Here is a 27,251-nt window from a genome sequence, read left to right on the forward strand (position 1 = left end):
TGGTTTTGACTGTTGGGATATTCTGACTATTAGGATTTATTGAGCCACTAATTCCTTTATTATAGCTGACATTTACTCTCCCTTGTTTATTGCAAGTATTCTGAATTCCAGTCGGGTTTGTGAGTGCATATAAACTCCGGCACCGTACTTATCCTGGAGGGCGACCGCTTCACGTCTACTGCACCGGGAGGTAGTGCGGAATTGTCTTTTAGGTCAGTGGTTTGCCACGACACGGCTACTGTCAGTTTCGTTTACGCAACAACAACTAAGTAATTACTGTTTTATTGCTTATAGTTTAACACCCTCGACCGACGAAACCAGCCTAGCCGACCACCCTCAATCATCAAAACCAGCCCAAGCGTACCCCAACCTCAGGCCCAATTTTGTTTATGGGTACGGGTTTGGGTTTGGGTGAGGGTGAGGGTGAGGCTGAGGGTGCAGGGTGAGAAGAGTAGGGCGGTTTATGGGTTTGGGTATGGGTGCGGGTTGGGGTTCGACGATTCGACGACAGTTCTGGATGAGTTCGGCGACGGTGGTGGTGATGCTGCTGTGGTAGGTGGTGGTGGCGTGATGTTGCTGTGGTTTGGCAATAGTGGTGGTAGGGGCGATGGAGTTTATCAAGGGATAGGGCTAGTGGGGCGATGGAGTTTATCAAGGGATAGGGCTAGTGGGGCGATGGAGTTTATCGCGGCTTGGTTGGGCTTGCGGCAGTTGGGCTGGCCGGCGCTGGTGTGTAGGGAAGCTGGTAGTGATGTTGGTGGCTGGGTTAGGGTTTATGATTTTTTTTTTAAAATTTTAATTTTCTTTTTTAAAACCAATAAACAACTAACACGTGTACATGACAGACCCCACTAAACAGATTCCATCCAAGGATCCGTTAATTAGTGGTGAAATCCAATTTTTGGGTTTTTTGGTGGTGTTATTATAATATTTTTTTTTTGTTTTTTTGTGGTGTTATAATCCAATTTTTGTGACTTTTTTGTGATGTTATTTTGCAAAACATCTTTATTTTTATTTGGAAAAATTGTTAGAAAAACCTTTTAAAAGCACCATTTTGCGAAAAAAAAACCTTTTAAAAGTTTTTTGGTTAAAAAAAACCACCACGTTCATTTTTTTTGCGAGAGAAAACCTATTTCCTTAATAACCCTCTAATTAACTTAATTAGACACTGATTTCCTCTCAATTGTTCTAATTAACCTCTAACCCACCAAATTACTAAATAATTAGATTTAATTTTTATATATAAAAAAACCACCATCCCCTCCTCTTCCTCCTCCCTTTCCCCCCTCCCTTTCCTCCTCCTTCCTCTTCCCTTCCCTCCCCCCCCCCCCGACAGCAACCCCCTCCCCCACCGAACCCGCTGCCCAGATCCCTCTACCTCCAGCGACCTCCTCCACCACTGGAAGACCCTCCCTTTCCCCCTTATCATCGTCGGCGACAACCACCTCCTTGATTTTAAAAAACCCTAGAAAATTGATTTGGGGGTTTTAATTATGTGCATCTTGCTTGCAATTGATGCTTATTTATTTTGCCTTTGATTATGTATGTATGTGATGGTAGGGTGATTTAGAAGCAAATTGCAATTGATTTGGACTTGATTTGAGCATGTATGAGTAAATAAGAGCCAAAAATTCGAAGGGGGTGGTGGTCGCCTACGGGGATAAAGGGGAAAGGGAGGGTCAACCAGCAGTGGAGGTAGGTCGTCGGAGGTGGGGGATCTAGGCGGCTTGTCCAGTGGGTGAGAGGGTTGTTGCCAAAGGAGGGGGAAAGGGAAGAAGAAGGGGTGGTTGGTTGGTGGTGGTTTTTTTTTTTTAATGTAAGGAAGTGGGTTTCCTCTCACAAAAAAAATGAACGTGGTGGCTTTTTTAACAAAAAGGTTTTCAAAGATTTTTTTTGCAAAATGTTGCTTTTAAAAGATTTTATCTGCTTGTAAAAAAAAAAAAGTTTTTTCTTACAAAATTTCCTTTTAATTTTTATTAACAAACATTTAATAGTAATAAATAAAATGAATAAAAATGCCAAAGTGTCAAGAAAAAAGGAAACTACTCGTAAATAACAATTTGTAAAACACCGTTCAAAAAAAAAAAAAAAAAAAAACAATTTGTTAAACAAGAAGCAGAAGTTGAAAGGACAAAGGAGTGACGATGGCCGCTTCTTGTTCAAGTATTGTTTATGGCGTTCAACCCATCTTAAATCACCCTCGAACCCGCTTCAAAACCCCAAATCTTTCAATTACCCATTTTCAATCTCTTTCCTCCAATTTTAGTTTTGATTCATCCTCTAAATTTCTATTGCCAAAGCTCCAAATTAGCGGGCTAAGAAGGCGGAATTCTAATGCTGTGCCCATCATCTTCAATGCTCAATCTAAAATCTTCCAAGGTTTATTTTTTTTTACTTTACTTCCCTTCTTTTATTTGATGGGTAGCTATTAATTCTTGTTTAAATTGATTTATTTCATCTTTTTATTTGGTTAATTTTGTTAATTCTATATGTAATTTATAGTTTATAACTTTTATACTGCTGTTCTTGTGATGGGTTTGTTCAATAATTCTGCTCTATTTTGTTAAAGGTCATTTCTTTACATTCAGATTTTGAATATTGTTAAACCATTTTGACAAAAATAACAATTTGAGTGGATAACAATTCAGATGATATAATTCTGATATGGGTGTGTTTCAACTTTCAAGTGTTGGATATGCCTTAGTTTTTGTATGAATTTGGGTATATTTGAGCTTTCTTAATTTATATTTGTGACAATGGACCATATCATGAGCTTTGGTTTGTGTTCAATGGTGGCTCAAGGTTGAGGCCAGTAATGCTCATGATTTAGGCAACAATTTGATTACTAATTCTTTTAGAAAATGGATTCACTCGATTTTCGGCTTTAAATGACTTATGTTGGAGTAGTCTGAATGACTTAGGTTTGAGAACAGCTGAATTCATAGGTTTTTTTGATTTCGAGGTTGGAGAACCGATAATGCTCTCATTGTAATTTTGCCCATGAGTAAGCATGACAATTGGCAATTGAAGTCCAACCAATCTTGATAGTTGATACCAATTGTGCAATGATATGCAAATTGTAAATTAGCTCAGCCAAACCTTGTACTCCTTTGATTAACGACGTTGCATAGAAGCATCAAAATGTTAATTTGGTCTCCGAAAATTCTCTTTTAATCAATTTATCAGAATGATTGAATATCTCAATCTCCTTCTGTGTATATTGTAATCATGCAATGAATGGCAGGAGACTAGAACAGAAAATACAAAAGCTGAATGCATATGCTAAAACAACTCCTTTTCATGAGCTGAAGACCATGTAGATTTGTTTTGCTTGTATTCATCTTTTTTATTCTGCTTAGTCTGTCACAATTCAATATGAGCTCAGTTCCCATGTTTGTGACTATTAATATCTATCTGATTTGAAACAGCCATTCAGACAGTTTTTAAAGTCGGCAAAGATGGAGTTGAGGCAGGAACCAATCTTGTGCCAGTAAGATCCTCTTGTCTATGATGATTAAATTTATGCTCATTGCAGCTATGTCTTTTTAACCTCTCTTCTAATTTCTTTTTGATTGTCAGGATGCTGTTCCAAGGCCAGTTGCAAGATTGTCTGTAACTGTAGTTGCTGCTGCTGTTTCTCTTTTTGTGCTTCGGTCGTTCGTGTCTACAGTTTTCTTTGCATTGGTACGTATGTGGTCTCTGTTTCCTGTTGAATCATATCATAGTAGCTTATAACTGTTTTCCCTTTGCGTTCCTGGTGTCTGCTTAAGTTTACCAATAGGCATTATCTAGCATTTATGATCTTGTGCTTCATGTGGCAGCATAGGATTATCATCCTCTGCATAAATTGTACTCTGTATTTTAGATGTGGTCATCAGTTTTTTTTAAACACAAAAATTTCAGCTTCTTCAAAAAGTATATTGCTAGGTTAATGGTGCATTGTTCTGAAAGTTGATGTATTGCACTAGAATAATAGCAGGTGAATATTGTATTCATTCATTTATATATAAAATGCTGAAGATGCCTAGAAGGTTCTGTCAATGTCAATAGAACTTAAAAATTAATGATGTACTGATGTATATAAATTGGCGGATAACTTGAGCGCGCCTATCTGAATCAGGGGCGGAATCAAGGGGGGGCTGGGGTAGGCCATGGCCACCCCCTTGATTCTGTTTAATAAATAATTTTTCCTTTATATTATGTGTTTGCATCACAGCTCAGTTGGTTTAACAAATGACAGTTTTAAGGGATTTCTTCATTTCCACGGGTCTAGAGTTCGATTCTTGTTGTTGCATTTTTTTTTTTTTTTTTTTTATCTCTCCATTCTTTTGACACAAGCACATCACTCCTAATTACTTCTTTTCTTAAAAAAAGGGATCCCATCAGTATGTTTGTAGTGATATTTAATACAAATACGAAGTGGTAGAACTATATTACTATATAGTCTGAAGAAGTTATATAGTTAGAAGATTTTGTTTTTAAATAAAGTTTTAGCTATCCAACGAGAATGGAAAATATAGTGGAACTAAAAAAAAATTGATTTTGGCCCCCCTAATGTAAGATTTCTGCTTACGCCACTGATCTGAATTGATGTTTATTTATTGATGAAGCTTTGGGTATACGTTATTATCACAAAATATTAAGTCTAGAGTCTAGACCTATGCAATCAGATATTTAGGACTTGGAATGTATTGAATTGAGTTTGGACTCAATCTTTCCAAACAAAAGTATTCCGTGTTGAAACTGTTTCAAATTGGATTTGCACCTGTGATTCTGTGAAAGCATAATCCCCTCTGTCCAATTAGCACCCCTGTATGAAACTTGAAAGTCAAGTGCTGCTCCTTGCATTATTATCTATGAGCTATGACTACTTTTGCTGTAGTAAGTATGTGAAGTTCACGATTTTAAGTCAGTGAGATGTGAGAAACTGGGGGTTCCTGGTCTCTTAACTTTTGAATTCTAGTGTAGTATTTGACTTTTTAATCCCTTTCTCCTTCCTTAAACATGACCATAAACATTTTTGTGTGTGTTCATGTGTTGAGTGGGGAGGGGGTATGTATACGGCTTTTGGGTGATATTCCTTTTCTTTTTTTTTTGCATTCTATGTAGAAGCTTAATGTCTCATAACCTCTGTGATTGTGGCTGAAGATCTTTGACCATCACTTAACTTGCTGTCTATCAACTGCAAAACAGGGTTTCATGGGCTTTGTGTATTTCATTTATCTTGCCTTCAACAAGGACAAAGGACCTAGAATGGACGACAAGCCTGGTTCAACAGACGAAGCTATAGAAGAAGCTAAAAAGATCATGGATAAATACAAATAGGCTGCAAGCTTGACAGTACTTCACGTGTATTGTGCTATTAATTTTTCAAACATAATGTAGTATGTTTGAATGTTGCAACTTTTATAGAAATTAAATTCACAAGAATATGTAGATCCAAAATGTCTAGTTGAAGCATGGAAAATGACCAAGGGTCCAACCGCTGGGTAAATTCTTGATAATTTTTAGATTGGTGTATCACTACTCATTTTGTGGGCATCACACTTTGAATGAAATTTCTTTAACGGAAGCAAATTGCCTTCCCCATTCCAGTTTGAGCTTTTGTTTTCATTTTTCTTGAGGAACTGATACTTCAAGCTTTTTGGCAAAAAAAATTCCTGCAGAAGCTGTGTTTTCTCGTCCGGACCAATCTGAAGATGATCAAGTATTTCATTGAAGCATTGTTTTATTCGTGACTTGTGGTAGTCTCATGAACCAGAGCTCCAGTATCCCAATTCGTTTGGCTCCGTGGTGATTATGGGCTTGGTCTTTGCCCAGGTACGCTCCTAGGTTGATATTATATAAATCAGGGATATGATGTAGAGTGACTGTAGAATGTTTGGATTTCCATGTCAGGTGATTGTGATTGCTACTGTTGTTCCTAGTAAATTTGCATTGTTTTATGGTAAACAGAGGCATATATATCATGTCTCAATGCCATGTACAAATTCAATCAACTGGCAAGTTTGAATAGCATAATTGAACACTTGGTTTGACATTATTACAAAAATAAGTGAATGCAATTTTCTGAATTCTGCTAGAAAATTTGAATTATACCCTTATAAGATCAGATAATATCTTCTGTTTAATCTTCCATGCTTATGATACAGCGCAAGCCTTCCCCTTTTTGCATTAACTCGAAAGCCTTGTTGATTTCTGAGAAGGATACTCTATGAGTTATGAATTTATCCAAGTCCAGCTCCTGTTAGTTACCAGGAAAAAAAAAAAACAGTATAGATTAGAGATGTTGGTTATTCCTTTTCCTCTCACCCCACCTTTATCTCTTCTCCCTATTTGGTAGATTGATTTTTTTTTTTTTTTAATCATTGTGCTTTATTCAACAGAGATATAATTGCTGCTTCTATCTGACTCGATAACCTGTTCAACACGACTTGTAACCCGAAACTCTCTGAAAATGATTACTCAATAATGATCTGATCCGAAAGCTACCCAAAATTTGATCTTTACTAAATCGGAGTTGACCCAACCAAACTGACATAACATTTGGAAGGGTCTACTTGTTATAATAAATGGCTATCCTTTGTTGTTGGAACGTATAATCTTAGGTGTACTCAAGGGGATACTTTGCTCATTTGAAGCTCTCTTAGTGAGCTAAAAATGGGCAAATGAGCAAAAAATAAATTAGAAATATACGAGGGTACATGATAGAGGCTTTCGCATTAGTTAAGCAGAACTGATATCCAGGACCATTTTACCTGATTCATGTACATATCAACAACAGATGGGAGATCCGACTTGGGCTTGTAGTTGCCAAAAAAAGTTCCTTTGAGAGTTCTCTCATTAAGCAAATTAATGGGTTTAGTCATAAAAACAGCATCCTTGCTAGGAACTCCACAAAGTACAGCCACTCCCCATCCCTGTATACTCAATCCAAAAATAACAGAATTTTATTAAAAGCTCTGTTCTGAATCAAAATGCATTTCAAAATTATGTACATATGAGTAAAAAAAAGGACCAAAACTCTTACATCATGAACACACTCAAATGCAGATATCATAACATCCACATTTCCAGTGCACTCTATACTCCTGTCGACTCCTCCGTCAGTCATCTCCTTGATAACCTGTTAAAGGATATGGATTTGTCAGAGCTGCACAGAATACATCTGTGTCTTTTGAAATTGTGATGAAGAGATTAAACTTTACCTCTTGAACTGGTCTGTCATGATCTTTTGGATTCACAAAGTCTGTGACACCAAATTTCTTGGCTAAAAAGAAGAAAGATACAGTAGACATTAGTCAAGCTATTAAATTGTAAATTGTTAATACAACACTTCATACCCTCCATGCTGGTGTGTCTCATAAGGACTTCATCCATTTCATAATTCTAGATTTAACAGATACTTCGTATTAAGTACAGTTAATCCAATTATCTCTTTGCCAACACTGTGTATGAAAGATTGAAAGCTTGGGAACGGATGGATCTATACCTTCCTCAAATTTGCTAGGATTCCGACCGATTCCTATTATTCTTGATGCACCAGCAATTCTGGCACCTTCAGCAGCCTTGGCAATTTAGAGTTGGGTATAAGTTACAAATATGAAAACTGCATCATATTACATACTTTTCCTATCTGCAGTATATGTGAGCTAATATAATAAATATTCTACTACTCTTACAACACTGCCTAAAACTTACAGCAAGTCCAACAGCTCCAAGTCCGAACACAGCAACAGTAGAGCCTTTTTTCGGTTTTGCCACATTTAAAGTCGCGCCCAAACCTTAAATTGAGATCAGAATAGCAGCAATTATAATAAGCTTTAAATCACAATTTTCTGGTGAAAATGGGAAAAAGACTGAAATTTATGATAGGAAACCTGTTGAGACACCACAGCTGAGAATGCAGGCTTTATCTAAGGGTGCCTTTGGGTTAATCTTAACAAGACAACCAGAATGAACTACTGTATATTCACTGAAAGTAGAAGTTCCAATGAAATGGTTAACAGGATTTCCATTGAGAGAAAACCGGGATTTCCCATCGTTTAGCATCACTCCTCTATAAGGGTTCATCCTTAACAAATTACACATGTTGCTTTCTTCAGATTTGCAGTGGCGACACTCCCCGCATTCTCCAGTAAAAACCGGAAGAACATGATCGCCTACTTGGAAATCAGTCACCCCCTCACCTATGCTCTCTACAATGCTGTCAAAATTTAAACAGAAGCTTATCAACTAGATACTCTGCATATCTTTTCAGTCATTATAACTGGAAAGTAGAAGAGTGAACTTGACTTAAAATTTTAATGAGCTAGTCCAATTACTGCATAGCTTGGCTCGAAAAAGATCATGAACAGGCTCGGATATATAGATTAAATGGAATTTTAGTTATAAACCACAAGTAATAACACGAACTAGCAATAATAAACTTTGGTAATATTTTGTTAGTTGTAGTTTGTGACCCAGGGCTTAAGCTTCTCGAGCTAAATTTGAGTTGGTAGGCCAAGATGAGCTATCCCTAGCTCTAGCTTGGCTCTTTATCAATTCTAGTTGAGAATATAATAATATATGAGCATACCCAGCTGCTTCATGGCCGAAAATGCGAGGAAACAATTGTGTAGCAGTACTGCCCTGCAGAATACAGAGAATACTTGGAGTTTTCAGTTCTTGAAAAACATAGTTCAGAAACCTCAAGGGTTACAAACTAGTATGGAATGAAAACAGAATCCTAGGTAAATAAGATATACCTTAGCTTCCCAAAAGTAAAAGTCAGTACGGCAAAGAGTAGTGTACTTGATCTTAACTCTGACTTCCAAGGTCTGTGGTGGGGCAACCTCTACTTCCTCTATCACCAACGGCTTCCCGGCCTCCCATGCTACCGCAGCTATACAAAAAACCCAAAAAATTACAAAGTGAAGATGAGATCTTGTAGCTAACAGGACGAGTCTCGGATTCATACCTTTGCAGGGAATCACAAGGCCAGCAGTACTAGACATTGGTTATGTTCAGGGGAGTTCTCTCTTTTTTGAAGCAAGTTTTCCAAACTTCACCTTAAAGAAGATTACATAGAATCAATTTCATAGTGCAAGTTATAGAATTAAGATGAGTATAATGAAGACAAACATGATAATTGAAGTAGAGATACATAGATAAAACAAGGTTTGGCCCAAGATTAGAAAGTGGGAGGACCACTAAATGTACTATAACTTGATATAGAGCTATTAATTTCCCTACAAAATTTGTTGCATTAGTAAGAAAGAAGTTTGAACTTGTTCTTATCAGTTGATTCCATGTGTATGTTTTCTTCCTCTTTCTTTGCTAGGGCAAGTTATTGGGACTATGACTTGGCTCTAAGTTTGAAACTTCACCACACAACTTAACTTCACATTATCAACAACCATGTTGATAATAAAAACTAAAGAGAAATAAAACTTTATTAGTGAAACTTGTATTACATACTCCCTTTATCTGGAATTAGTTGTCACATTATTTCAACCTCTTAAAATTATTAATATAACTATTTTTCAAAAATATCCTTATATAATTGTAATAGTTGTGAATTATTTCCTACCAATCACTCAATTTAAGTAATGGCATATTAGGAAATTCAGTCATCATCTGTACTTTTTTATAAGGGCACAACATATGTACCTAAGCCACAAGATCATCAAATCTTCTCCTTTAGGCACTAATCTTCCAAGCTGCGCAACTCTTGATATCTAAGCATGTAATTTAATGATTTTAGAGAATATCCTACTATTGAGATGATAAAATTATGATAATACATGCCTGATTGCTTTATTTTATCAAGTTAGAATTGCTTGACCATGTATAGCTCACAACTAAAGGTCAGCTGCACAGTTATAGTTCCCGGTACAGATGCCATTAATCGCACCTTTGTGAAGCAGATTAATCAGCTAGATCAGTTACATAGCATTTCTTGCCAGGAACTTCAGCAAGCACTGCAATTCACCACATCCCTGTACCAGTATAATTCAGTAAAATGATGGTACACTTATTAGTTGGTTAAAAAAAATGACATCTAGCCTCCCGCGATTTGGCTTCTTTTAATCTGTATTTTAAGTAGAATTCCAGAATAGATAGACACAACAGCTGAGGATGCAGACTGTTATCGCAACTCACAGGGTGCCAATGAACTGATCTTCGCAAATTAGCAAGACAGTGAGCATGGGCAACTGTCTGTATGTACACTGAAGTTAGACATCCCAAGGATCAGAAATGATTAATTAATAGAGTTTTCCAATGACGGATACTCTATCCCCGGGCCCTACAGCTTAAGCTTTTGATTGAGTTGATTTAGTTAAGTTGTTTTTTGTGAGTAATTAATTGTTAGAGGTAGTAAGCCTAAAGGCCAAAGTTGGTTTCGGGTTGTGAAGGAACAAAGTAGACAAGTAAGAAGGGATTCTTTAAGGCGGAGTTGTGGCCCGTGATCAGCACTCTAGGCCCAGAAAATCGAGATGTGGTTTTCTTACAAATAAATATCTTGCTTGCTTGTTACTAAACCTATTGGTTAATAATCTTATACAGTGAAACAAGGAGAGACAATAGAAAGAAGCTCCCTAACAGAACCCAAGTTAAGTGAGGTTTCATCTTAAAACTAATTGACAGTAGGAGAAATAGCCTACTTGGGTGATAAAGTAAAAGCTCTTTACTTTATCTTTAAATTTAGGAAACATGATACACACTTGCACTTAACAATGCTCCCCTCAAGTGTGTGTCCATATACACTCCCCCTTCAATAGATATAGATAAGCAACACTACGTCCAAGTGGATTTTTATGATGTATACTATAAAATTGTCCTCTTACCTTTATGTGGGCGTACCTATATTCTTTTTTGTTGATTTCGTGAATAATTCTTGCATCTGTTATAACACTTCTGTCGATATAAATAGTCTCATCATAACCACATAATTTTAACATTTTTTATAACACTTCTGTCGATATAAATAGTCTCATTATAACCACATAATTTTAACAAATGTCTGAAAAAAAATATAATGGGATCATTGGTATAAGATAAGTGATGTGATTGAGATATTAAGTTTCAAGGAGAGGTACCTAAGCTACATTTAATTCACACTACGATAGATATAGGTCAATTCAAACAAAGACAACATAATATAATAAATCCATTATTTAGTGGATAGATTACTTATAAAGTCATATAATGAGGCAAATAATCATACATTATAAGTCATGATTGATCGAGTACAATCGAACTCAACTACATTACTCGCTCTTTTTTCCTTTACAAATACGAGTATTATGTAGGTACATTAGCCATTGGGTAGCTTTTACCTTCTCTCTAATTTTATAAAAATACATATTCTAAGTTTATTATACTGTTAATATGAAAGAGAAAGGACAATGAAAACACACGAGTAAAATAGTTAACGACAATGGTTGTACTATGACTTAACTTTAGTGTTTTGACATGGTCCAGCTTTTGTGTTAGCACGCTAAATATAGTATTTTTTACCTGTTAAAATCATTATTTGTTTTTGGCACTAAAGAACTTTTCATTATTAAAGCTTAATCACTATCAAATCTTACAAATAAAGAATTAAAGATGCTCTAACAATTTGTGTTTTTACTTTTTCAAAATTCTCTTGTTCATGCCTTCTACAATCAGACTTCGTTTATTTTGTCGTTAGGAGATGTGACTTTTTACTTCAACTTGTCTATTAGAGTACTAGCCCTATAACAAGGCTACATAAAAATTGACCATGTATGACAAGGATTGAAGACTGCATACCCTTTGCTTTGCTTTTTTTAATTTGAAATTTTTACTTATTATTGGATAAAAATTTCATTCAAAAGACTTTTCATAGTATGTTTTAATTGTCTCTCACAATAAGGAGTATAACTATCAATGACTTTATTGAGATCGGAGACGAGATAACTCATGAACTACTTAAATTCAACTTTGTTAATTAATAATCAATTTGGATGAATTTAAACACTCGTATTTTATATTACCTCAACACAAATAATACCCCTTTGTTGCAATTAATATGAAACGGAAGTAGTAAATCAATCAATTCTTAAATTCAAATAATTTCTATGGCATAATAGATAAATAAGGTAAATGTGAACATGGAGGAGAAAAGATGATCAAAATTATCTTTAACTTTTTTTCCACCTTGGATGAATAACAAAAAGATGAGGTTATAATTTTTATATATATTTTTTTTTTCATTCCTTTCATTCTTTTAATTTTTTGTAAAAAAAAATGCAAATTAACCTACAAAATACTACTATGGCTTTATACATCATTTTTATATCTTTATCATACAATAATCATACGGTCACATCTTACTTCGTTTAATCACACACTTAAGTTTTCTTTAGGTTCTTCATCTATAACCTTATAAAGAGGGATGAATAAAAGTGAAAGTTCTAAAAGTCGACAAAAATAGCATTTTATGAGCTTAACATATACTTACTTGAACAAAGTCAATTTACATAACATAATATTTCAACCTAAAAAGACCTACTATTATGCTGCATGATTGGAGTGACTTCTCTTTGTGAAAAAAAAAAAGAAAAAAAAAAAAAAATAGTACTCAACATAGCTTAAATGGAAGCATCATTATAGAAGCTATCCTTAAAAAAGATCACTTTTAGCAAATGTCACAAAATCTTTTAGTAAAAAAATGTGTAAACTTAGACCCACAAACATGAAAGTGGAGCTCATTCCATGTGAATTTTGCCTGGATAATATTTTCCTATCATAAAATTTTATATTTTACCCTTTTAAAGATATTCTTTAAATTTTGTCACACTTATCTTATATAAACTCTTAGACCAAAAAACCATTGGGAGCCCACATTTAGAAATACAACATCATTGAATGCATTACAAGATTATGGTTAATCATATCTTGTCTCTAATTGATCTTATCCAAGGGCTTATATGTAATATCATTGCCACGTGTAGGGTCAATAATTATTGGAAACACCATTAGCAAACATGGTATCTTAGTTTAAACTTACTTTATGAAGAAGAGAGACAATCGTACGTCGGGCATGTTGCAAAGTAGCGGTGGAGCTAAACGGCAAAAAAAAAAATTAAAGTTTTGGAAACTCTATGTTTCTAATGGTGGGCGTGCATTTCTAGTAGTAAACTCTTTGTATAATACTACTACTTAGTAATTTATCCATTTGTTGCTGATTGTAACAATGGAGAGAGTGAGAGAAACCTTTATTTTCAAGTAACGAAAATGATTCTGTTATGCTATACCTATAAGCTCTTGCAAGAATAAAACGAGTTGAGAACGAGTTTAATAGTATTTGTATCGACAAGGTAGTAGTCTATAAAAATATAACAATCGCCCCAAGTGTTGGGATGAGAGGTTTGAAAATCTCTTTTGATATCTATAAATTAGCAAGAATTTGAGATAGATGAGACTCGTGAGAGAAAGTACAGAGTAAATGTGGCAAGTAGGTTTGAAAATCTCTTTCAATATCTAAAATATTTGTGCAATGATTAGAATCATCATTCTTTATATATATATATATATATATATATATATATATATATATATATATATATATATATATATATATATATATATATATATATATATATATATATTTATATTTATATTTTTAGCATTGATCCAATTTAAATATAAATCGAAGAAATTAACCAATGTTCTCATCAAGTAAGCAATAAGGAGTCTATTTGCTTTTGGAACTTGAGTGCTATTAGGCTATAACATACATTATGTCCTAGAAGGCTATAACTCATAGATAGGAGCATTATCACAATTTACAAGGACTATCACAATGTAATGCCAATGATAAGATTCCAAATATGCACCCCATGTACTTGTATCTGGGTTGGTTTATTCGAGATTCTTATGAACTTTGCTTTTCATTAGGACATTAGTAGGATACACATTATATTAATGGGTTTTCTAATGAATAGCTAGTGTTCTTTGTAAATTTTCTAAGGCATAAAATAATTAATGCCTTTTTTTCTTGTCTTCCTAAAATAATAAGGAAATCATAACTCTATCTTTAATTTTTCCCTTTTTAATAATTTAAACTAAACATTATTAGTATTATCAATTGATTAATTAGTTGAATTGAACATATTATAATTAAAATAACAATTGTTGTAATAAAATTCAACTAAATTGAAATATTTTGTATTGAACTGATCATAAATTGATAGTAAAATTACTTTTCTAAAATACAATTTTGGAAATAAAGAACATAGCCTTAATCCAATATGCAATTTTCTATTCACATTAATCCCACTTATTTTAAGAAAAATAAGTTCTAAATAAGGTAATTTTAAGAAAGATTTGTTAGATATTCAAGTTCAAATTACAATTAAACTACGTAGTTCACTAAAGTGAAAATTAGGTAATAGAACACACTCTTACTACACTAATGGACAATCATTTCCAAGTACTTCACTAGCAGGAATGCATGTTATAAAATGGCTTTGCATGTATTTACAACACCCCGATGGAAACATATGTACTCAGGGTAGCCTACTTGAATCTATCTTAATTCAATTGTCAAGTTTTCAATCCAAATCACAATGTGACAAGTTTTTTAGACAAATGAAGCTTATTTGAAACTTCTACCAAAGATAGAGCAAACTCAATATTGGACAAAAAAACAATACAAGTAGAAAATAAATGCTAAGCAAGTAATTTCATACAACAAAGAAATAAGGGGGAAAAAAAGTAATTTTAAAAACAAAATATTTCCTCTTAAATGAAAAGCTCACCTATATAATTATCTATTCATGATATAGATCCTCTTAAATAAGTAAATTGAGATAAATAGAATTCGAACAGTTAAATTAAAGGCCTTAAAAGTCCTCTCAAACAAGTAAATTGAGACGAATGGAATTAAACAATTGGTTGAAGGCCTTGAAGCATGATTTCAAAAGGTTCATATTCTGACCATCAAATCAGCAAGCAATCAAAATTCACATAAGACTGATACAAACAAAATGATAAATCTACAGAAAAAAGACACCAAAATTTTCAATCACAATGTCCCAACAGTCAAAACTCCCTTTTCTCAGCTTTCCCGAAAAGCAAAAACCTCAAACAAACCCTCTCAATTCATTCTCCCACTCACTCACTCCCTTCACTCCTTCCTCTTCACTCCAACTTCACTTACTTTCTCTCTCCTCCATTCTCAGACCTTTTACTCTCTCCAATGCCAAATCTCACCAAACCCTCCTTCTTCTTCCTCCTCTGTTTCTTCCTATTACTCTGTTTTTCTCCATCCTCCATTAATGGCGGCTCAATTTCATCTTCTTCACCTTCAGATGTTGAGCTTCTTCTTTACAAAATCAAACCCACTTTACAAGGAAACTCAGAAAGTCTCCTCCTTTCTTCATGGAACTCAACCATTCCTCTCTGTCAATGGCGAGGCCTCAAATGGGTGTTCTCCAATGGCACTTCTTTAGCTTGTGATTCTCTCTCTTCTCCTCAATGGTCTAGTCTTACTCTCTTCAAAGACCCTTCAATTCACATTCAATCACTTCAGCTTCCTTCAGCTAATCTTTCTGGTTCAATTCCTCGAGAAATTGGGGAACTCTCTGCTCTTAAAACCCTATATTTGAGTGTCAATTCTTTGTCTCTTGGGGTACCCTTAGAACTTGGGTACAGTTCTTCTCTTACAGATATTGATTTGGGGCAGAATTTGCTTACTGGGTCTCTTTCTCCTTCAATTTGGAACCTATGTGACCGCCTCGAATCACTTCGGCTTCATGGTAACTCTCTCTCTGGCTCTATCCCTGCTCCTGCTTTGCCTAATTCTAGTTGTGATAGTTTGAAAGTTCTTGATTTAGGGGATAATAAATTTACTGGGTTGTTTCCTGATTTTATTACTAGGTTTAGAAATATTCAAGTTCTTGATCTTAGTTATAATTTGCTTACTGGGGTGATTCCTGAGGGTTTAGGGCAGTTAAAATTTGATCAATTGAATTTGTCTTATAATAATTTTAGTGGGGTTTTGCCTAAATTTGGGGAGAGTAAGGTTGGGGCTGAGGCATTTGAAGGGAACAATCCTGGATTATGTGGGTACCCTTTAGGGGGTTGTAGTGGTAGGACTAATTTGACTCCTGGTGCAATTGCTGGTCTAGTGATCGGGTTGATGACGGGTTCTGTGGTTGCTGTGTCGATTTTGATCGGGTATTTGCAAAACCGGAGGAGGAAGAATAGGAGGGAGAATGAGGATGATGAATTGGAGGAATGTGAAGAGGATGATACTGCTGGTGAAACTGGTGAAGCTAAGCTTGTTGTGTTTCAAGGCGGCGAGAATTTGACACTTGAGGATGTCTTGAATGCTACCGGACAGGTTATTGAGAAGACGAGCTATGGAACATCTTATAAGGCTAAGCTTGCTGATGGAGGGACTATCGCGTTGAGGTTGTTGAGAGAAGGTTGTTGCAAGGATAGAAGTTCTTGTTTGCCTGTGGTAAGGCAGTTGGGTCGTATTCGACATGAGAATTTGGATCCATTAAGAGCTTTTTATCAAGGAAAAAGAGGAGAGAAGTTGCTCATCTATGACTATGTTCCTACCAGAACTCTCTTTGAGCTTTTACATGGTAAGTGCCACTTTCATGTTTTGTTTGCTGTCTATTTTGTCTTTTCGTTGGAATAAACAGAATTATATGAAACAAGAATCCAAAGGATACCATATATTGTCAAATCAACATTCAATGTGATTTATATTGGATATACAAGTACAAAGTTGAACATTACATGACTAATATGTATCACTACGAGTAATAACTTCTTTCATCCTGCACTAAAACTGAATAGACTGCTGAGAAGTTATTAAAACATAAATGGACAAATTGTCGAGAAGTATTGTACTGCTCTTGGGTTAGCTGGAAATGATTCCATGTGTGCTTTAATGTTGCAGAAATTTCTTCTGTCTAGTTGAAAAAGTTCTTTGTCTAAAGAGTTCCTTTGATGATTGTTAATGTGGAAAAAGCAAACACATAAAGGAAGTGTTTGATACAGTATTGGTTTTCTCTAGTGTTCAAAGTCCTATTAAGTCGATAACAAAGATTCACCAATGGTCAGAATTTCTTGCATTTTTTCACATCCCGAACCAGGCTGATTCACAATGAGCTAGGTTCTCGCCTCTAGAATTATTTTATGTTGTAGTTAGTTTTTCTGAAAGGATTTTTTGCATGTTGCTCAAAATTAGGCTCTTAGCAAATATGAACTAATAATAACAAGGATCTTCACAGTGCTGTATGATCTAGGACTCTAGGATGATTGCATCTTTGTATTTGGTGCTACGTGGAAAACATGGTTTGTTGCTTAGTTGTTCTATATGATGGTAAATTTTTTGTACTTGGAGAGTCTTATGCTCTTACCTTCCAATTTAATTAGATACTATGTCATATGTCACCCAAGCTCGTCATTTAACCTCAAATGCCAAACACTCCAATCTCTAATATGGTCATGGATACTTGAGACTAGAGCATGTAAATTTTTTAAAATGATGGATATTATTAAGACACGTACCCATTTGTTACACTAGAAGCCAAGGTCTAACTGTGTCCAAAGTCTAACTTCTGTCACATGTCTTGACTAATACTTGCTGAGTTACTGGCTTAACCTATACTGAATGAAAGATATAATCCCATCTACATTGCTCAAGGTGAGCTTTGTTGAGAGTGTGGATTAATTTAATTTGAGAAACTTTTCCAGTAGAGTTGCCTAATTGAGGAAACTGCTATCTTTAGAAAATTATGTTGATGAAGACTTATGTCCTTCACACATCAAAGTCTAGTCAAAAAAATTCACTCACGATGTTTTGGTAGGCTAAATGAAGAAACTAAATTTTCCAGTGCATAATCATTTTTGGGCCTTGTTGCTCTTGGTCAGGCTTTCTACCTGCATTTTAACCCCACTAGTAAGCAAAGTAGGATTCATAGTCAACATAAGGAGTAAGGCTTCATCAGTATGCTTTCATTTACTTGAATATGTATCACAGTCCTCAATCTTTAGTGTTAACTGTTAATTGTAGCCATTGCATTATGTGGAGTATTATATAACATCACATCAAAATAGTTTTTTTTTTTTTTTTTTTTTTTTTTTTTTTTTTTTTTTGTGTGTGTGTGTGTGTGTGTGTGTGTGCGTATGTTTCTCCCTGAGTTCATACACTGTTCTTGTACTTTATGACTTGTTTAGTTCTCACTGAATTCTGATTTTTGTTAAACCAGAACCTAAGCCAGGGAAGCCAGTGCTAAATTGGGCTCGACGCCACAAAATTGCACTTGGTATAGCCAGAGGACTAGCATATCTTCACACAGGCCTAGAGACTACGATGACTCATGGGAACGTGAAATCCAAGAATGTACTTATTGATGACTTCTTTGTAGCTAGACTTACTGAAATTGGGGTAGACAAGCTGGTGATCCCAGACGTAGCTGATGAAATGTTGTCTCAACTGAAGACAGATGGATACAAGGCTCCTGAGCTTCAAAAAATGAATAAATGCAATCCAAGGACTGATGTCTATGCATTTGGTATTTTGTTGCTTGAGATTTTGATAGGAAAAAAGCCTGACAAAAACTCCCGAAGTGGTGATTATATGGATTTACCATCGATGGTGAAAACAGCTGTTTTGGAGGAGACAACAATGGAGGTTTTCGACGTTGAGGTTTTGAAGGGAATAAGAAGTCCCATGGAAGACGGGTTGGTTCATGCATTGAAGCTTGCGATGGGTTGCTGTGCTCCAGTGGCTACTGCTAGACCCACAATGGAGGAAGTACTGAAGCAGTTGGAAGAAAACAGACCGAGAAACAGGTCTGCTTTGTACAGCCCTACTGAAACTAGAAGTGGGACAGGTACTCCCTTTTGATCTTCCTTCACCATGTTTTTTTTTTTTTTTTTTTTTTTTTTAGATTGAGAGGTAAAACTTGTCTATCTGTACTGCTGTAGGAAAAAATCTCCTTAAATTGATACGATTTTCTGTGCATGTAATTTGTGGCAGAAGTAGTGGAATCATGCACAGTGATTCATTATCTGTTGTAGGTTTCTCATCTAATTCCTATATTATGATGTAATTGTGTTAAAATGATGAGATTTATTATAAACGTTGTGATTGTAGCAAAGTAACTAAATACATTTATTAACTATGACTACAGGGTGATATATCTCCAGTTCTGATTAGCTAGCTCATATACACCACTTCTTTTTCTTTCTGAATGCATTTGGTATGGTTTATAATTGTCGAAAATGTACAGAATTAGAATGGTTTGTTCTGTCTAAGAAACCTCGATAATAGATTCTTCCAGCATCTCATGTTAGATACTCTGTGGGGCTGGCGAAGATGTCAATATCGGTGGTTGGATGTCTTCCGTATTGCAGTTTCTTCCCAGATGCAAAGTACATGACTGATGGCAACAGATACAGAATAAACTCTGCTTTCAGTCATGGCCAACCCACATTCATCTGTTAGTATGTATTTCTGATGCTAAACAGGCAAATTGTTCATTAATGTCACTGCTTACCCAATTTTAATAGGTACATGCTAGGCATAATTTTAGTTCATGTCACTTCAATACTCCCATGGGGTTTAGCTCTGTTAAACCTAATGAAAAAAAGTCCTTATGAAGAACAAAGTGTAAAGGACCCTTGTTAGACAACTACTCGGTTATTTTGGTGAATTGACCGTATTAGCGGTTTGTATTGTTTATTATAAAGATGATTGGTACATTCAATTGTTGGTAAGTCTTAAATTGAACTGTATTCAAATTGAATTGTTGGTTCATGCATTCAATTGTTAGTCATTTACCATGCAACACCAACACAATCATTTGAGACGAATTGTATTCAAATAATTTATGACTTGAAATGGGAACTGCAATTTAAGTCTTAAATTGAACTTGGTGGGTCTTAGTTAATCAATTTTAAGCGGCTCCTCAGAGGCTTATCACGTGTCTTTTGCCAAAAATAGACCTACTTCCCATATGCTAATTTAATTGGTAAGGCATGTATTAGTAAGTTAATTAAGTCCTAATTTAATACGAAGTATTATGCAAAATAAGTATAAACAAAAGAACAGAAATAAAAGCACAGAATAATGAAAAACTAAAACTCTTGTTGCTGAATATTACTTGTACTAATATTCCACGATGATGGTTACAATCTCCAATTCCTTGTTTTGTTTGCTGTTGTAAAAATTGTGTTTGTATCCTGTCTATTTCGATTTTCTTAAATCTAAAAGCCAGAAAATTGAACAAAGCAACTTGAATGACTGAGAAAGTCACTCAGAACTTGAAACAGAAAAATTAAGAACCAATGTTTCTTAGTTTGGAGCAAATGAACAATGGGAGGGTTCAGAAGAGGTGATAGAATACAACTTAGGAAATGAACAACGCTTCCAGAATCGCCCCATTTATGGTTTTCAAAAATAAAACCTTTATGGGTGCAAGACGGAGGTTGAGCGATCACAAGGATAGAGAGTCTTAACAATCTGTGTGGTGGTGTACATGGTGAAGACAATAAGAAGTGAAATATATACTACAGCCAATTTACTTGATGTAAATAAGGCTTAGGAAGAAATGGAAATGGACTTTTTTTTTTTTTTTTTTTTTTGAGTTTTTTTCTTTAAGCAATTGGGTGTTTTGTTTCAATTGTATAGAAATTCTGGGTAAATTGGCTAACAAGCTCTACCACGGCGACAAGTGAGAACACCAGCACCTGAAGTCAGGGTCGCTACAAGGCTCGATGGCTTGGCTGCCAAGCTGGAGGCTCTAGCATAGCTAGCACCAGCCCCTGTTCCTGAGGCTGTGAAAAAGGCACCATTTAGAAGTAGATCACCTTCTGATCTCCAGTTCCAGTGCTTCCAATGTCCCTGATCTGTTTCTACCCTCTTAGTAACCTAAGAACAGAACAAATATCATCAAAATCAGAGAACAAAAAGAATTATCTAAATATATACTTGTATGATGATTCTTAGTTATATTACCTCTTTGGCAAAAGGGTTAGATGGGGCAAGGTATCTATTCCCTTGGCTGTTAATGGTGGGATCTGCACTTCCTCCGATAGCATACATTTCCCAGTGAGTGTAGTCGTTGTTCACAACATGGAAGTAACCATGTCTACATCTGTATATTGAATTTAGTTGCAGTTAGTTACGAAACTAATCCCAACAAGGAGAAAGACAAGGAGGAGGCGAGTAGAACACAATTTTGTACCTTGGCATCCTCTGCATAAGACCTTCACCAAAGTGATTGTAGGCAATGGTGACCTGCATAATCTTATCTCCTGTGTATGAGTCACTGTGACCCAGCAACATCACCTGTTTTGATCAAAAGGGTTAGAAGAAGATCGATAATTATTATTCCTTAGGTAAAGAGGGTAGTATTCTAATCTGATTCATAATGTAACAGAATGAGGTTCATGTTTTACCTCATTGTGGTGAGTAAAGTAATTGTTAGAAATGGTAATGGCAGTGGAAGCAATGACAGCATCAATGAGCCCGTCCGCACAATTTGCGAGGGAGTTGTGATCAATCCATATATGACTTGATCCAAAGATGGAAATCCCATCACCATCAGCCATACCTCGAAATCCGTAATGAGAAGGAGAACTTCTCACCATTGCATTACCAGTTGGCTTGCAGTCATGGATATGAATACCATGGATAATAATATTGGTGATGTACTGAATGGTAATGCAAGCTCCATTAGCAATATGGACATTCACCCCTCTTCCATCAATTGTCTTAAAGCTGTTCATAATAAGCTCCTCTTTCAAGGTGATCACCATATCCCTCTTAAAAACAATCCAAAGTGGCTCTTCTTGGATGACTGCATGACGGAGAGTCCCTGGCTTCGGGTTCACAGCATCATTGTCACTTGGGTCAGTAACCACGTAAAATCGCCCATCACGACCACCAACAGCATTGCGTCCGAATCCAATAGCACAATCAGCAAGCCTCTTTCTGTTATTGTGCCAGTTACGATCACACCTCCAACAGTCATCAATCGGGTTCCCTGTTCCACATGAAAAATATCCTAGATTTCTCCTTGCTGTGCTGTTGCTAATTCTCCTGAAATTAAATTAGAAATCGCATTAAACAAAACCATCCAATTATAAACTCATTTAACATAATTCAAATTAGGAGATCATCACTTTACAAAACCAGAGTATGTCATGTGACAACATGTGCAGGGTGTGATGGTCATACAGACAGTGGCGGACCTGGGCTTGTGCCTGGTGGGTCAAGTGACTCACCAGGGCCCAAAAATTTTATTAAGTTATTTAAAAAAAAAAAAAAAAAACTTTCTTTAGCTTCCCGAGTTACTGTCTTCCTCTGTTCCTCAAAGTTCAAACCCTAGCCTTCTTCTCTAGTTCTCTTCGCCTCTTCGCTTCATCTCCAGTTCTCCACCCAGCCACCGTTCTCTTCGCCTGCTCCGTCTCCGTGGAGTCGTGGACGGTGGACAATAACAGGAAAAGGGTAGTGAAGGGCTGAGATTTTTATTGCTCGAAAGAAAAAGGAAAGAAAAACAGGAGGCCTGATATTAGAAAAAAGATTAAAACCAAAACCGACTCCAAATACTTGCAGGTTATAAAATTGCAGTTTAGATTACTGAATTGCAAACCTCTTTCCTCTCAAATTTTCCAGAAAACCCTAATCGAAGAGAAGCAATAGAAATTGAGAAAAAACTTTAAAGAAAAATGGATGACTCTATCCCTGTTCGTCTTTTTTGATCTATTCCTCCTCTAACTGAGTTTCGGGATGCAGATCCATGGGATAGCACTAACCTCGATAAGTTTACGGACGATCTTCTAGCGAAGTGGGACGAGTAAGATTACAATTTTCCAGATTTTATCAAACTTAAGCTTTTCTTTGTCTCTGCTATTATTTAGTTTTCACAATTATGATTATTATTATTTTAAATCTATATTGTTTGAATTCTAAGTTTTTGTTTTAGGGGTAATAATGATAATAATGATAATGCTGAAGTGCTGACTTGCTGAGTGCCTGAGTGATTATTTTAAATCAAATGTTGAATGATTGTTTAATTACTTATTTGGAGAATGATTTGTTTTTGAATGTTAGCATGGAAGATATCATAAATCGATATCAAAACATGAAAACTCGTCGAGAACTATTGTAATAAGTTTGCATTACTATTTAATTATCTTTTGTAGTATTATATGAACATTTGGTTGTATTTTGTACTGTTTGAATATTTAGATGTATTTTTTAGTACTATTATTTGGTTGTTTGGTAAAAAAAATTTTTTACATATTTGATTATCGATTGTGACTCACCAGTCGGAAATTCCTAAGTCCGCCACTGCATACAGAAAGGATGAAATACGGATCATACGGAAAAAAAGCAGGGATCAGGAGAATTTATTGCTACATCCTCCTTATAGTGTTGAAGAGTAAATTTAGTAAGAAAAAGTATGTGACATAAATGCAAGAAAAAAAAAAGGACAGATTATTACTCTTAGTAGCTAAAATGAAAGATGTGGTGTGTCGGTGAGACTAACTAATTCTACGATAGGTACTCATACCAGCCAACAGAAGGCTTAAATGAGGTCATGGGTGGTCACATTCAATCTGCCAAAAAAAAATATTGCCTCTTTTGATCAACTTGGTTGTTAGCCCAAAACAAAAAAATACATATCCAAGCTTTATATATGAGAGATGTGGCCTTCTTGTTTCCTCTACAATTCCATTGTTTCTTTATTTTATTAAAAGATAAGGAGACTCAAACCCGAAACCGAGTGGATAGGCAGAAATTGCCTAAAGCCAACATACCAAAGTAAGGTCCTCTTGATAATATGGGTTAGTATGTAAATATGGCATCTAAAATTATGTTATGGTAATGCCAAATTTTGGGGCCTTTAAAATTAAGTTCTTTGAGGATTGTTTTATAAGGGTCAAAATTTTGGGATTTAATGAGTTTACCTATAACCTACCATGCAATCAGATGGCATAACTATATATAACTAAACTAGATGACCAAACTCAAGGCATGACTTGAATGTGCTTTTTCTATGTTTTACCATATTTATTGCTACTTCTCCCCTCATTTTCAGTAGCAGGGAAATCTGTTTAGGTCAAAACAACTTAATAGTTTTCTAAAGAATACTTATCCTCTATTCGGCCGATTTGAAAGCTACAAAATCTATTATTTGTACCAGAAAAAATTCATAACATGTAAACAATATGAGTCGAAAAGAGTACGTAAATATGTAACTAATGTACTCCATCTATGAAATTTATTTAAGAATAATGCTTCTGATTATTGTTTATAAATCCATCTGATTTGGTCATGGGTTTGCCAATGCCAACATAAATTCGCCTGACAAAAAACATAATCTCTAAAGATCTTTCAAGTCATGTGATGAGTTAATGACTGATGAAGATTGGAGAATATTTCCAACTGAGATAAGAGAAGGATTCCTATGTGCAGTCAAGAAAGTTCTTTACAAAAAATAAAAAATTATCATTTTAAAATAAATATTAAAAAATTAATGGAGACCCACAATTAATTGGTGATTAGCAACAGTCAAATCCCTATAATATTATATTGAAATAAAGAATTTATATCATGGGTATCATATAAAATGGAGAAAAAAGACATCAGAAATTAAATGCAGTATGTGCGGATCTTATGGCAGAGGCATGTGAGTTTACCAATCAAACATAACAAACGGTTTTCCTAATAACATGGGTTGGGCTAAATTATTATACACGACACTTTGTATTAAGCAACTTAATTAAATACTCCCAAATAAGAGCTTAATAAAAACCACTGATACGTAGAATAAGTCACTAAGATTTGGACCATCTCTTGTTTAAGAAATATTTATGCATGAAAATTTAGTTAACATAAGTTATTTCTAAATCGTCTTTTAAGATAGTCACGTTGATATTGTTATTTGAACAATTATATGATAGCTAAATCTCGACGGATCGGAGGATTATTACTTGTACTATCAAGGAAAATATCCCATATCGATGATGCCGTCAATTGTGGCATAATAGAGGAAGAAAGTGACATAATACTAGTATAGCATTTTCACAACTTTGACATCCATGTTAGAAAGTGGAGATTGAATTTAAGAGGGTTTGTAGTGGGTGAGATTTCTGGTGGTGAGCATTAAAGGAATGTGTAATTTATTTTATTTATTTTTCAAAGATTTTAGAAAATGAAATTTTTACCTTTGGACCATAGAAACAATCTCTTCTGGTTGTTCAACTGCTGCTTGTTCATTTTTCACTTCAGCATCCTTGGCCCTGAAATCAGAATTTCGTTGACCAAAAATTATGAGATTCAATTTATTTCATCCCAAAAAAAATGTACTATTGTTGGGATTTAATCAATTTCAACTGTTTTTCTTAGGTCAAACAATTCATCCAATAAAAATTTGTAAATCCCAACTTCTTATGGTTACAAAGTATTACTCACAATTTAACCGATTCAAACTTCATACGATACAATAATAAGGTCGTTATAAGGAAAATACTTAATATTCAGTGTTTGACTAAACGACACGACTTTGACCAAAGATATATTTACCAAGACTACTCGGTAGTAACTACCTATATTATTTTGGAGGACTAATGATATGCTAAATTCTAGGGATAAATCATACTACCATATATTTAGGGTACATTTATAAATATCCCAAAGATTAAGCATAAAAGATTTATTCATTATAGTAATTGATAAACCATGTTAACATTTATCCTAATAAAATAATACGAAGTATACACTAGTTATAACAGAACTACCGGAACAATAGTACAGTGGAGTAGTGTAACAACTAACAATCAGCAAATCACTGACGTCGTCATTTAAAAAGACTTATTTCATACGAAATGACAAAATAGCCCTCTATTTCATACCAGAAAAAGGCTATTTCATGGGTATATTGTGGAAAACCATTTATCCATTCTCCAAAACAGAGAAAAACAGAGCAATTTACCACAATGATCAACTTTTAGAATCAAAATCAAAATTAAAATGACAAATTTTATTTATTTTTCCGATCTTAATTACTAATGATAAAATTACTGTTTTATTCATTTAATATGATTTTTTACAAATTCAGCAGAAATAACGAACAAACCTATCCGCCATTGATGAGTTCTTCAAGCTTTTCAAATGCTCTTCAACCCTAAAAACCAGAAATACAACCTTTAAACTCAGTCGAAAAATACATTTCAACAATTTCGACCCAATGTAGCTAAACTTATTACATTACCTCAAATTAACGACGTCATCATTAGTCAATCTGCCATTTACGACGCTTAAGAAAAGCGCCGAAAACAACAATGTGAAGAGAGTGAAGTTGATCAAAGAAATTTCTGCCATTTTTTTCTCTCTCCTAAGAAAATGAAAATCTCTCTCCTGAAATTTAGGGTTAAGAGAGAGAGAAAGAGTAGAAGATTATTGTGAGACGAGGAGAGTGAAAGGAAAATGGCCAAGGTAGGCGGGTTTTTATAACAGAAAGGTGGAGCCTAACATGCTCTTTTTCATTTTATTTTATTTTTATTTAATTTGATTTAAATTAAGCTTTTTTTTTTTTTTAATTTCTAGAGTATATTTAATTGATGGAGAATTATTTTTATGAAAGAGAAAAAAGGAATTTAGAAGGTTTGGTTGAATTTATTGGACTTTAAAGAAGAAGAAGTACTAACTAAATAATTAACAACCTAATCTTTTTACCATTTGGTATCTAACTGCCACTAACTGAACTTTACGACTACCTCGGAGTAGATTGTGTGAGTAATTGGTGATAGATATTCTTTATTTTTTGTATATTTATAATATGATATGTGTATATGCATCTGTATAAATATTCTCATTTATAAAAATAATGATATATACTTCAAATGCAAATATTTCTATTTTTAAAGTGAATTTAATGTATAAATACTTGATATATGTGACATCTAATCGTTTTTTCCACTATCTTATTTTTCTTATTAACCTGTATAAAATCATCAAACATGATAAATTGAATATATCATCCATTGGGAATCATATGTATGGTGTGTAGTGCACATAATGACTCCGGACTTTCAAATTTGAAATTGCATATTGGTTATCCACTAATCGCGATTGTGATTTGAGTCTATTCAATGACTTTGCACGTTATGAGTGTGATTTGATTTTATTATGTTATTAAGTCTCCCCATAGAGTGATATTATGTTTAATTATGTTTATTGTTGGTGTAGTACAATAGTTTTT

At 34.7% G+C, this 27,251-nt stretch overlaps 4 protein-coding genes across 4 annotated transcripts; 2 read left to right on the forward strand and 2 right to left on the reverse strand.

The window, feature by feature from the left end:
• The first annotated feature begins 2,081 nt into the window (after positions 1-2,081).
• LOC110731862 lies at positions 2,082-5,594 on the forward strand. The gene is made up of 4 exons (XM_021911764.1): positions 2,082-2,379; positions 3,429-3,490; positions 3,580-3,684; positions 5,194-5,594. Exons 1-4 carry the CDS (start codon positions 2,145-2,147, stop codon positions 5,323-5,325), a joined length of 534 nt encoding a protein of 177 aa, XP_021767456.1. The 5' UTR covers positions 2,082-2,144; the 3' UTR covers positions 5,326-5,594.
• Positions 5,595-5,920: 326 nt separating this feature from the next.
• Positions 5,921-9,265, reverse strand: LOC110731861 (alcohol dehydrogenase 1-like). The gene is made up of 10 exons (XM_021911763.1): positions 8,960-9,265; positions 8,748-8,884; positions 8,579-8,631; positions 7,881-8,206; positions 7,702-7,784; positions 7,493-7,568; positions 7,209-7,270; positions 7,031-7,126; positions 6,759-6,920; positions 5,921-6,244 (listed from the first exon to the last, which is right to left on the reverse strand). The coding sequence occupies exons 1-10, from the start codon at positions 8,994-8,996 to the stop codon at positions 6,128-6,130; spliced, it is 1,149 nt and encodes a 382-aa protein (XP_021767455.1). The 5' UTR covers positions 8,997-9,265; the 3' UTR covers positions 5,921-6,127.
• Positions 9,266-14,898: 5,633 nt separating this feature from the next.
• LOC110731863 (putative kinase-like protein TMKL1) lies at positions 14,899-19,425 on the forward strand. The gene is made up of 2 exons (XM_021911765.1): positions 14,899-16,607; positions 18,243-19,425. Exons 1-2 carry the CDS (start codon positions 15,212-15,214, stop codon positions 18,881-18,883), a joined length of 2,037 nt encoding a protein of 678 aa, XP_021767457.1. The 5' UTR covers positions 14,899-15,211; the 3' UTR covers positions 18,884-19,425.
• A 680-nt stretch (positions 19,426-20,105) lies between these two features.
• On the reverse strand, positions 20,106-26,586 carry LOC110731865 (probable pectate lyase 8). The gene is made up of 7 exons (XM_021911766.1): positions 26,262-26,586; positions 26,127-26,174; positions 25,216-25,290; positions 21,439-22,081; positions 21,225-21,328; positions 20,996-21,134; positions 20,106-20,908 (listed from the first exon to the last, which is right to left on the reverse strand). The coding sequence occupies exons 1-7, from the start codon at positions 26,369-26,371 to the stop codon at positions 20,687-20,689; spliced, it is 1,341 nt and encodes a 446-aa protein (XP_021767458.1). The 5' UTR covers positions 26,372-26,586; the 3' UTR covers positions 20,106-20,686.
• Between the last annotated feature and the right edge of the window lie 665 nt (positions 26,587-27,251).

This window comes from Chenopodium quinoa, unplaced genomic scaffold, assembly GCF_001683475.1.
Source record: "Chenopodium quinoa cultivar QQ74 unplaced genomic scaffold, ASM168347v1, whole genome shotgun sequence".
NCBI lineage: Eukaryota > Viridiplantae > Streptophyta > Magnoliopsida > Caryophyllales > Amaranthaceae > Chenopodium > Chenopodium quinoa.

Bases quoted from the DNA above. Each gene is read 5' to 3' on its own strand.
- LOC110731862 (XM_021911764.1), top strand. From the start codon at position 2,145: ATGGCCGCTTCTTGTTCAAGTATTGTTTATGGCGTTCAACCCATCTTA. The intron at 2,380-3,428 runs GTTTATTTTTTT...GATTTGAAACAG, and splicing joins TCAATCTAAAATCTTCCAAG to CCATTCAGACAGTTTTTAAA. The intron at 3,685-5,193 runs GTACGTATGTGG...ACTGCAAAACAG, and splicing joins CTACAGTTTTCTTTGCATTG to GGTTTCATGGGCTTTGTGTA.
- LOC110731861 (XM_021911763.1), bottom strand. From the start codon at position 8,996: ATGTCTAGTACTGCTGGCCTTGTGATTCCCTGCAAAG. The intron at 7,785-7,880 runs GTTTCCTATCAT...TCTCAATTTAAG, and splicing joins CAGCTGTGGTGTCTCAACAG to GTTTGGGCGCGACTTTAAAT. The intron at 6,245-6,758 runs GTAAAATGGTCC...GGTAACTAACAG, and splicing joins TTGATATGTACATGAATCAG to GAGCTGGACTTGGATAAATT.
- LOC110731863 (XM_021911765.1), top strand. From the start codon at position 15,212: ATGCCAAATCTCACCAAACCCTCCTTCTTCTTCCTCCTCTGTTTCTTC. The intron at 16,608-18,242 runs GTAAGTGCCACT...TTGTTAAACCAG, and splicing joins TCTCTTTGAGCTTTTACATG to AACCTAAGCCAGGGAAGCCA.
- LOC110731865 (XM_021911766.1), bottom strand. From the start codon at position 26,371: ATGGCAGAAATTTCTTTGATCAACTTCACTCTCTTCACATTGTTGTTT. The intron at 21,329-21,438 runs GTAAAACATGAA...TGATCAAAACAG, and splicing joins ACTTTACTCACCACAATGAG to GTGATGTTGCTGGGTCACAG. The intron at 20,909-20,995 runs GTAATATAACTA...TTCTGTTCTTAG, and splicing joins CTAACCCTTTTGCCAAAGAG to GTTACTAAGAGGGTAGAAAC.